Genomic DNA, 9,846 nt, shown 5'->3' with positions numbered 1-9,846 from the left:
GCATGGTTATTGAAGGTGTTGGAAACATAATCAATCTGATCACGAAGATCAATCCCTGCATGCAACCAAAGAAAAAGAAGAATTTAAGATATGCAATCTGAATTGCGGATATAATATGAAGTAGTTGTTTAACATGGTGGGGTTCCGATGACACGTTGTCGTGGATATTTCCCTGGCAATACATATAGGGTGTGTATATAGAGGAGCGTAGAGACTATCAGATGAATAGATGGGTACACACAGGATTTTTTTACCCAGGTTTAGGCTCCTGGTTGACATCTTTGATTTTTAAGAAATTTTGACTCTTCCTAGTCCATATATCATATGGTGTCTTATCTATAGATCTAGACGGTATCGTGCTTAGTGAGAAACAACTATTTATTGAGCATAACCTCAAAATGGTAGTGGTAGATCCGACTAGCTCATCATCGATCGAACCATGTCCAACAGGGTCCGATTACGATGTTTTGACACCCCATTTCTTTGGGGTGTACCCGATGGCAGGGGCAAAGCTAGGATTGGGTCGGGCCCAGGCCTTGGGTGCCTTGGGTAGGCCTTGGGTGCTACAGTCAATGAAGGTTTCAAGGCCACGACCCGAGCCTAGGCCTGGGTGCCTTGGGCATGTCTCCGCCACTGCCCAGAGGCATGAGTTGTGGACCTATCCCGCAATTCTTGAGATGTTCATTGAATTTGTGACTCAATACTCACTTTCACGATTAGATCATAGAAACTTGATATATATTTTTCATGTTGAGTTTGTACTTCATTATTGAATTCTTGCACTTCTAAAATACTTCGGACTAATGCTTCATCAAGGTGACCTATACATTTCTACTGAATTCATGAGTCGAAGTTATGAGTACTGATAACCTCCTTTAGCAGTCGTGCTCATCGTACCACATGCATCACTATGTATGGGTTCCAATGTCTTGGAAGTCCCGCGTTATGACCAGCGAAAGGTGCCGTGTTCATTTTTCTAAGTAAGCAAGCCTCACACGTCTCAAATGATTCAAAATCAAACAACTTTAGAAGAATCACATCATGGTCGTTTTTCTTTTGATGGAGAGATTGCCTAAAACTGTTGCGTCAGTTTAGTCATGGCCTCTTGTCGCTTACAAAATGGTGCATCCATTATGCTTTCAAAAGATGCCTAGTCATGCATGGATTTTCAGCTCCCATTTCCTCACCTAGTATTAGTAACATATGCCAAATCTAAGAACATATCAATATTACATGATGTTTGGTGGATCTGTAAGAACATGTCACTATTACATGATGTTTGGTGGTTCTCTTTCACCTTCCTCTACTACTTCAGGCCTTTCAAGAGTTGCGACAACTTCAGCAATCACCATCTCTTGCAGATGCAAAACCTATCATAGGACCATGATTCATACCGTGCGGGCCTTCTTATTCTGTCTCAAAAGCATATCAGATTTCAATGGGCAGCCCAAACTCCCTGCAACTTTCAAATGGTTGTGGCACTCCTGTTGTCGGAAGGAACACAATGTGTTCTTTTGGCTAATTCTTCAAAACGAACTCGATACTAGGGCTATGATTCAGAGGACATCTTTTTTGCTTGCCATATTGCACTTGTCATGTAGGGGTAGAGTGCTAGAGACAAAAAACACTTTCAAAGATTGCAAGTTCATTGTGGCCTGTTGAAACACAACGAACCACAATCAGTAGTATTCTAGAGAGAAAACACAATAATTACCATGTAATTTAATACTAGCTCGGCCGTGAAGCGCATACAGTTAGTTTTCAGTCGGAGGTAAGAGACACGAGGTTCGCATCACACCACTTGTTCTCACCTTTTTTTCTGTTAAAAAGAACAGAATTGTTTCTTGTGTTAAAATGAAATTCTAGAAATGAATTCTTCGACTATATTGATTTTATAGGGTGTTTTTTAGAAAAGAAGGATGACCCCCGGCCTCTGCATCTGGGCGATGCATACGGCCACTTTATTAATTATTCTCACAAGACCTTACAAAGTCATACAACAGTAAGGCTAAAGCCGCCGTCTAAGCAACAAACTGTCGCTACACTGGGCCGCCGACTATATATTGATTTTATAGGTGGAAGACACCACCAGGTAAAACAGCATTGCGTCCTTCTTCTACGTGATATTTGTGATATGGTTATATAATGGAGTACTTTACACTAAAAACACAATACACCATCTATGTCACAACCTATGCGCAGTAAAGTCCTGTTGAGCTCTCAAAATCGGCAGCAGCTGAAGGCAGCTTCATCATCATTTTTCAATCTGATGTCGGAAGCAGGACGAGGCTGTTTCAGCACTGGCACGAAGCTTCTTGTTGCTCTGCTGATTATATCAACCTTTTTTAGAAAAGGTTATATCAACCTAGAGAGAAAGATTTCTTGTCACCCTGTATTAGATGCTGTGTATCTTCAAGCTCGACCTCGCCACCTCCTTTCCATTCCTTCCCACCTTCAAACATTATCTCAATCTGCTCCAGAGTTTTCCCTTTAGTTTCTGGCACACAGAAGTACACAAACACAACGGAGACGGTCGAGATCGCTGCAAAGACGAAGAACATTCCCCCCACGGATATGGCGCGGGCCATGGAGAGGAATGACATGGAAACCAAACCACTGCCCACTCTGCCACCTACTTGACCAAGTGCTGATGCCTGAGCTCGCAATCTTATAGGAAATATCTCTGAAGATAACACCCAGCATATCGGTCCCATCCCAATCGAGAAGAACGCCACATTCCCGCAAACTGCAAAGATTGCCATGTCAATCCCAAGATTTGGAGAAATAAGCCCCTCAGCATGCTTTCGCAATGTAAGTGCAGTCCCCAAGGCGAATAAGCAGACCGTCATGCCAATGGTGCTGACATACAGAAGCGGTTTGCGCCCAACTTTATCAATGAGGAAAATGGCAACCAGTATGAAAATCGTCTTAGTAAACCCAACAGCAACCGTTGCTGCAAGAAGCTCCTGGTCAGACTTGATTCCAGCATCCCTGAAAATTGTTGGGCTGTAATAGACAGTAGCATCAATTCCAGTGATCTGCTGGAACAACTGAATACCGCAGCCAGCATACAGCATCCGGCGAACAGCAGGAGAAGGGTTCAGTAGCTCCCTCCACACCGCCTTGTCCTCAGAATTAACGGACTTCATGATATTTGCAGCTTCCTCAATCTCAGCCAGCCTTTCTTCAACCTCAGCCTCCGATTCACTTATCTGCAGCAACACCGCCCTTGCCTCTGGAACCCTCTTCTCCATCATCAGCCACCTAGGGGACTCCGGGATCACAAAAAGCGCGACACCGATGAAGACAGACGGGAGGATACCGACACCAAGCATGACCCTCCAACTGATGTGCTCGGAGAGGCCCGAGAAAGCATAATTGGAGACGTAGCCGAGGAGGATCCCCAAGTTGATGCAGATCTCAGGGAGGGATGTGAGAGTCCCCCGGGCAGCCGCGGGGGAGATCTCGGCAATGTAGACGGCAGATATCATGGCGCCAAAGCCGATGCCCACCCCGGCGAGAAGCCTCCCTATCATGAGCACGGTGAACGAAGGAGCGAATGTCATGATGGCTGCACCGGTCTGGAAGATGATCGCGCCAAGGCCCATTGTCCATTTCCTGCCGATGGCATCGGAAGTTCTTCCTCCTGACAGGCTTCCCAAGAGTGAGATCACACTCAGGCAACCAACTAGGATTTCTTCCTGAAACTCGGTGATGTGGAGATCTTTCTGGATGTAGATGATTGCGCCACTCATGACACCGACATCTGCAGATAGGAGCATGAGTCTTGGGTTACGATAATTGTTAGATAACCATGGAATCTCAAATCATCTACGTACTAGTACATAGGTATATAACTGTAAGATAACATCGTCTTAACTTCATGTTGCAGTTTTGAAGTTCTCTGTTCAGTCACTTATGGTGTGGTTGAGAATAAAATCAAGATTCACTCGTGAAGGGATGAAAAGCGTAACGTCAGCAGTTGCAAATCTCTATCGCCGTCAAAAGGATGTCACGAACTCACGATTCCAATCACGGGGACGCACCACAGCAAGCCATTTCTACTCGTAGACTCGGCCGCGGCATCGCGAGAGGACTCACCGTAGCCGAGGAGGATGGCGTTAAGCGAGGCGAAGATGGCGCAGCCGTACACGAACCTCTCCTTGCTCCTCCTCTCGGACGCCGAGGGCCTCCTCCGGCTTACCATCGCCGCGTCCAGCTCCGGCCCGTCGGTCGGATCAAGGGCCGCGTACTTGCTCCCCATGCCGTCGGCCGCGCCCGCCATCGCCTCGCTCCGCGCTGCCGGCGACACGGTGGCGGTGGCGGTGACGCTGCTGTTGCCGCGGAGTGGCGTCCGATTTGGAGGTCATTAACGGCGAACGGGGCGCGAGGCGGGGATGGTGGGGGATGTCGACGTGCTTTCGCTTCGCCGCTCGTCTGTCTCTTTCCTACTGGTCTGGGCGAGGCGAGGTGCCAAGATTTGTACCAGTACTCCGTAGTACGTTTCCTTTTCGAGTGAAAACATTTCCAGAAGAGAACGGTCCACTCTTGCGAGTCTCTAGGGCTAGAATTCGGTTTGGAGAATTGTTTGGGCTGGATTTGGCAGTTTTGGCGATTTTGTCTGCCTGGGTCATGGTCATCAGGTCATGTACTCCTACTCGGTCTTGGTAATTCTCAAAAAAAAAAAAAAAAAAAAAAACTGTCTTGGCATGGAAAATTATGGAAGGTGGACTTGGACGCGCTCTTGCCGGCAAACAGGACTGCGACTATTACTGAGTCAGACTGTTACCGTGTTCTTGGATTGCGGAGTAAGTTACACCGTGTCAAACTATGTGGTCAGCTATTTCAAGTTGTTGAGTAGTACTTAAAAAACGTCTTACATTATGGGACGGAGGGAGTAGTATTTTGAGTGATGTAGATCGTTCCTGTTAGAAAAGATTTCTGGCAGTATGTGATAGTGAAAAATTCGAAAGAAAGAATGCAAACGAGGAAAGGCAAGATGGCCGAGTGAAAATGCGAGTTGCTATTCGGCCGGATTGACGAGTTGCCAGATCAGTGAGACAGAGCTGTACTACTACGTCAGTGCAGATGCCACTTTCCTACAAGTTTAAGCAAACTCTATGGTGGTTTGGACTAACCGATCCTCGAGTACAAACCAACGATCGATCTCAGAAAGTTCCATCCCCGCTACTGCATGACAGCAGTAGCCGTCCACACCAATACCAACCTCAACCAGCCAACGAAACTGCCAAACACGGCGTTCTCTAGGAGTACTCCGATCCTCAACGCAAACAGTTTCTTGCTAAGCTACAGCAACGCCACGTGCTTTGTGCCGGCCGGCCGATGATCGCGTGAGCAACATTCGAACCCCGTCATGCAAAAGAGGTTGCGATGCAGTGCATTCTCCCCGAGCAGGAAACTAAGGCTGGATTTGGGTCCCTAGAGAAACATAGCCGAGGAGAAGCATAGTAGGGAATGAAAGAAGAGAAGATGACTGACCGTAGCCGAGGAGGATGGCGTTGAGCGAGGCGAAGAGCGCGCAGGTGAAGACGTACCGCTCGGCCGTCTTCCGCCGGCGGCTCCCGGCCTCGGCCCTGCGCGCCCACTCCGCCCCGTCCAGCTCCTCCTCCTCCTCCGGCTCCACCCTCCGGTACTCGCTGCCGCCCTTCGCCGGCCTCGCCTTCACCGACTCCATCATCCCCGTCATCTCCGAATCCGATGCTACTACGCTCAAGGGCTAGTCTAGCACAACAGGCTAGTGATGCTGCATGCTTTGCTTCTCTTCAGATCTAGCGCAAAGCAGCGCAGGAGCTCAAGTGATTCAACTCCTGGCTTCTTTTGCTTCGGCTTGGGTCTATGTATGCTAGACTAATTAGTTTGTTACGCTGCGATTGGTCTTTGGTCTTCCCCATCCCACGTTCACGGCAGGACGGCAGGAGCTCGGAGTTTTCTATGGTGCAAGTGGCAACAGGGCGCTACTCTTATATTACATGGGAGTCACTATCAAGATTCCAGGTCCTGGTGTTTAAAGAGGTTTTAGAATTCCAGATCTATTCCGGTTGCGCGTGAGATTCGTCTAGACTAGACTAATAGCAAGTGGTGCAAACTGCAAAGGAACCGGAAGCCAACGACTTTTTCTAACTCAAGTAGTAGTACCGGGTGCCGATGGCTTCTTGGGCCAAAAAAAGTACCGAATGGTCTGCATGAGTTCACCATTGTTGCAGAACTTCAAAGACTCATAATTCAGAAAGAGAGGACAAGAAGCACCGGAATCATGCGTCAGCGTCACAATTGCGAGTTACCTCGGGATAGAGAATGCTAGTGGGTAACTAAGATTAACAAGTACTACCATCCTTGCATTCCATTTGAAGGGTCAAAGGATTGCCTGCTGTGCATCAGAAGCGTCAAACAAGGGAAAGCGGCTACAAGCATTGTGTTTCAAAACTCCTTGTCCCTGTAACGGTATGCTCTGTGCTCCTGACGGCCCTCACTGGTTGACCGGAATTTGAGGATCTTGTGAACGCTCGTGAGATGTTTCACCTCCTTGGACGGTGCTTCTTTGATGTTTTTGCCTTGCTTGTCCTTGTTTTCTTTGGGGGGTGCCAGCTCTTCATGACCGGGCTTTGGTGGAGCATCTGAAAAGGAAGGAACATATTTAAAACAGCAAATGAATCCACTGTAAAAAAAACTAGGGTGAGCAGGAGTAGCAAGGTTCCTCTTGAATGGCAATGTTATCCTGCCTTCCCGACAAGTTAGATAAATACATGCTATGTGTGAACAAGGCGCCGTCTCATACGAAACAAGCATGGAAATCTGAAGGAAACAGCATCATCGTATTCACAGGGTATCAGGTTAATGTACGAAACTCGGTCATGAGATTTAACAGGACATGCGAAATGTTTGCTGCAAAGAAAGAGGCTGCAGAGGGATGCAAACACTTACCACTTTCTGAAAATAAATAGCATGTGCCAACCGTTTCTTCGTATTCTCCAATCTGCCATTAAACAAGGCATCAGCCACCAGCTGACTCAGCAACTAGGTTAACAACTAGAAGCCCTAAAGTAGAGATTCCAATATTTTAAACAGCAGAAGAAAAAAAAGGGGGAAGGAAAACCAATGAAGTTAACTGGTACAGGTAACATCAGCTAATACAGTGCTTGTTAGTGCTAAAGCTATCACAAATACTTATGGAGTTCAGGTGAACCTTAGTTCCATCTATTTATTCACTATAACAGACACAAAGAACAGCTCACAAGATTTTCTCAATATATTCTCCAGAGAGTCTCCTATATTATGAAAAAGTTCTAACATATCCGGATAAATGGGTGTATCCAGATATCATTCTAAAATATTAACCCCGAGTAAAGTTCCTTTTTGGAGGTGATCAAACTTTATTCAATAATTAAACAAATTACATCAGCACCCAAAGTAAAGTTCTAACAGTGATACATTAGCTGTACATTCATACAGTTATAAAGGATCTTGACACCCCTACCAACAAATTCACTCCATGTCTCAAAGGTATGGTTTATTATAGATGGCAGCCATATCAAACATCAGTGCCAAAAGTTCAATAAGGTAAACTTCAAACGACCATAGAATAGTGCCCTTTAACTCCCCGCCAAAAAAAAAGAATAATGCCCCTTAACTGGGCAAGTAAAAGTCTTCAAAAGCGAACATTAACATGAATAGTACTCACCATCTTCAGGCCATCACCTACTACCAAGGTAGGAGTCAATGTATCCAAACCCTGAAAAAGAAGATTACAAATAACTTAGCGAACTACACATAAAGGCGGTAAGCAAAATTATACAGGTAGCTCATATAAGCCAACAAGACAATCACTAAACGCATAATACTACCCAGATTTTTACTGTGAATCTACGAAACAGGCATAGACACAACCTGAACAGGAATTTGTATCTGATAACGGTATCCATTGACTCTGGCAACCTAAAAACAAATCTGAAGGAAGGTTGCTCCAAACACAAGAAACATATATAGCCCTTTCATGTAAGAAGTGGCACATACTAATGGCAAGAACTCTCTTAGATAATCAGCACATAACCTACTGCTTCATCTTAGTGCAAGCAATAAAATAATTTGCTCTGGGACTCTATTGGCCATTTAAATATTTCTGATACAATCAAATCTAAAGTGAACTCTTTCTTGATATATATCAATAACACAGAGATGGCAAAAGTGCTTCAGGAAAATTTAGAGACACCACATCTTCTTAATTACATTTACAACAGGGCCTAATGTCCTTTTGTACCAGTAGGCTGCAGACTGGGAGATGAAACCAACTTACAGAGAGTATATAAGGGGCATTTGGTTGTATGCAGGAATAATGAACATCATCTAACTCTAGCAAGACATACTCCTCCTCCTCCTCCTCCTCGGCAATTTGTTTATCTTTCTCAGCTTCCTTTGCCATCCCCAACAAGAATTTGCACTTATACAGCAGTAAATCCTGCACTTCACCAACCAGATTACCTACAGAGTTCAGAAGCAAGAACTGAATGCACAAGATACAACTATCCAGGAAATGTGTGCAGTAGGCGAATACACAACTAGCATTGCCTGGCAAAAAAGTAAGTCCTTTCAGTCCCTTTGTAATTTGTGCTAAACAGCTAGCAAATTAACCAAGTTACCAAAGATCGGGACTAGTACAGACGATAGAACATCTTTTAAGGGAAGGTGGATTTTACATGCCCCAGCTGTTTACACCAAATACCCTCATGTGAAATAACCTAAGCTGCCCACGACGTATTTCACCTCGGCACACAGGCCGCTGCCAGTCAGAGATAGAGCCCTCTCTCTATCTGTTAGCTTCCATTCGCCAAACAATTGCGACGAAGGAACAAAGGAAAGAGAAAGAACGAAGCCTTACCTGGTGGTGGCGGTGGAGGCGCGGGGGGAGGTCGCCGCCGGCGCTTCACAGATGAAGATTGGCGTCGGGGAGGGGGCGCCACTCAAGTTGAGGGGCGATTAGGGGGGCTTGTAGTTGGCGCGGTTCCAGAGGGAGAAGCGTGGCGCAGGCGGCGAGCGGCGTAGGGCGGCGGCGGCAGAGCCCACGGCGCGAACTAGAGTCGCAGAGGACGCCCTGGCTGGGCTGGGATGGGCTGGATCGGCGCACGAAGGTTATACTGGGCCTGGCTATGTACTTTAGGTAGGTCTTGTGACACCTGAACGGGCACCTTTTTCCCAAAAAAAGTATTTTTGGAACGGACACCAACACATCAGTCACACGCAAAAATGACCTGTTTTAGTTTTGTTTTTGAAAACAAACCTGTTTTAGCTACCAGCACGTAATAGCACCAGGAAAGAACCATGGAAACTGTTTTAAAAACATGTGTAGATATATTGTAAAATTATCTAGCATTGCCACAAAATTTCAGTCCAAAACACAATAGATGAGAAGAGGAACAAAAACGTTAAATTATATATTCCCTCCGTCCCGAAATAAGTGACTCAACTTTGTACTCGCTTTAGTACAAAGTTAGTACGGAGTTGAGTTACTTTGGGACGGAAGGGGTATGAAATAGTAGCTTTGCATCTGCCGCAACTATTTATCGTGGGATTTCTTATTTCATATCTCATTGTGTATATAGATCTGAAATTTTATGCCATGGTAAATACATCTTGTTGCAATGCTACAATTCCATATATTTTTCATAATTTTTTTTATAGAATTGACATGTGTCGATAGCACTAGCACACGGTTGCGTTGTACTAAAGCTTCTACCGCGCGTTGCTTCTACCGCACGTTGCTACCCCCGGAAGGCAAGCGTTGGTGGTCGACCCATTCGTTGGGGGTACCCGACTAACTAAAGTTCTTATGGA

The 9,846-nt window shown here is 45.8% G+C and overlaps 2 protein-coding genes across 4 annotated transcripts; both read right to left on the bottom strand.

The window, feature by feature from the left end:
- Positions 1-2,022: 2,022 nt before the first annotated feature.
- LOC123053925 (probable polyol transporter 4) lies at positions 2,023-6,068 on the bottom strand. 2 transcript variants are annotated; one of them, XM_044477546.1, is made up of 2 exons: positions 5,500-6,068; positions 2,023-3,766 (listed from the first exon to the last, which is right to left on the bottom strand). In XM_044477546.1, the coding sequence occupies exons 1-2, from the start codon at positions 5,705-5,707 to the stop codon at positions 2,361-2,363; spliced, it is 1,614 nt and encodes a 537-aa protein (XP_044333481.1). In that variant the 5' UTR covers positions 5,708-6,068; the 3' UTR covers positions 2,023-2,360. The 2 variants fall into 2 exon arrangements, with proteins under 2 accessions (XP_044333481.1, XP_044333482.1); XM_044477547.1 differs by lacking the exon at positions 5,500-6,068 and adding an exon at positions 4,102-4,604.
- A 150-nt stretch (positions 6,069-6,218) lies between these two features.
- On the bottom strand, positions 6,219-9,122 carry LOC123053926 (uncharacterized). 2 transcript variants are annotated; one of them, XM_044477548.1, is made up of 5 exons: positions 8,894-9,122; positions 8,312-8,496; positions 7,700-7,750; positions 6,943-6,994; positions 6,219-6,635 (listed from the first exon to the last, which is right to left on the bottom strand). In XM_044477548.1, the coding sequence occupies exons 2-5, from the start codon at positions 8,435-8,437 to the stop codon at positions 6,439-6,441; spliced, it is 426 nt and encodes a 141-aa protein (XP_044333483.1). In that variant the 5' UTR covers positions 8,438-8,496; positions 8,894-9,122; the 3' UTR covers positions 6,219-6,438. The 2 variants fall into 2 exon arrangements, with proteins under 2 accessions (XP_044333483.1, XP_044333484.1); XM_044477549.1 differs by having other exon boundaries at positions 8,312-8,473.
- Between the last annotated feature and the right edge of the window lie 724 nt (positions 9,123-9,846).

Source organism: Triticum aestivum, chromosome 2D (assembly GCF_018294505.1).
Source record: "Triticum aestivum cultivar Chinese Spring chromosome 2D, IWGSC CS RefSeq v2.1, whole genome shotgun sequence".
Taxonomy (NCBI): Eukaryota; Viridiplantae; Streptophyta; class Magnoliopsida; order Poales; family Poaceae; genus Triticum; species Triticum aestivum.
This window is presented reverse-complemented; position numbering and strand designations above follow the sequence as displayed.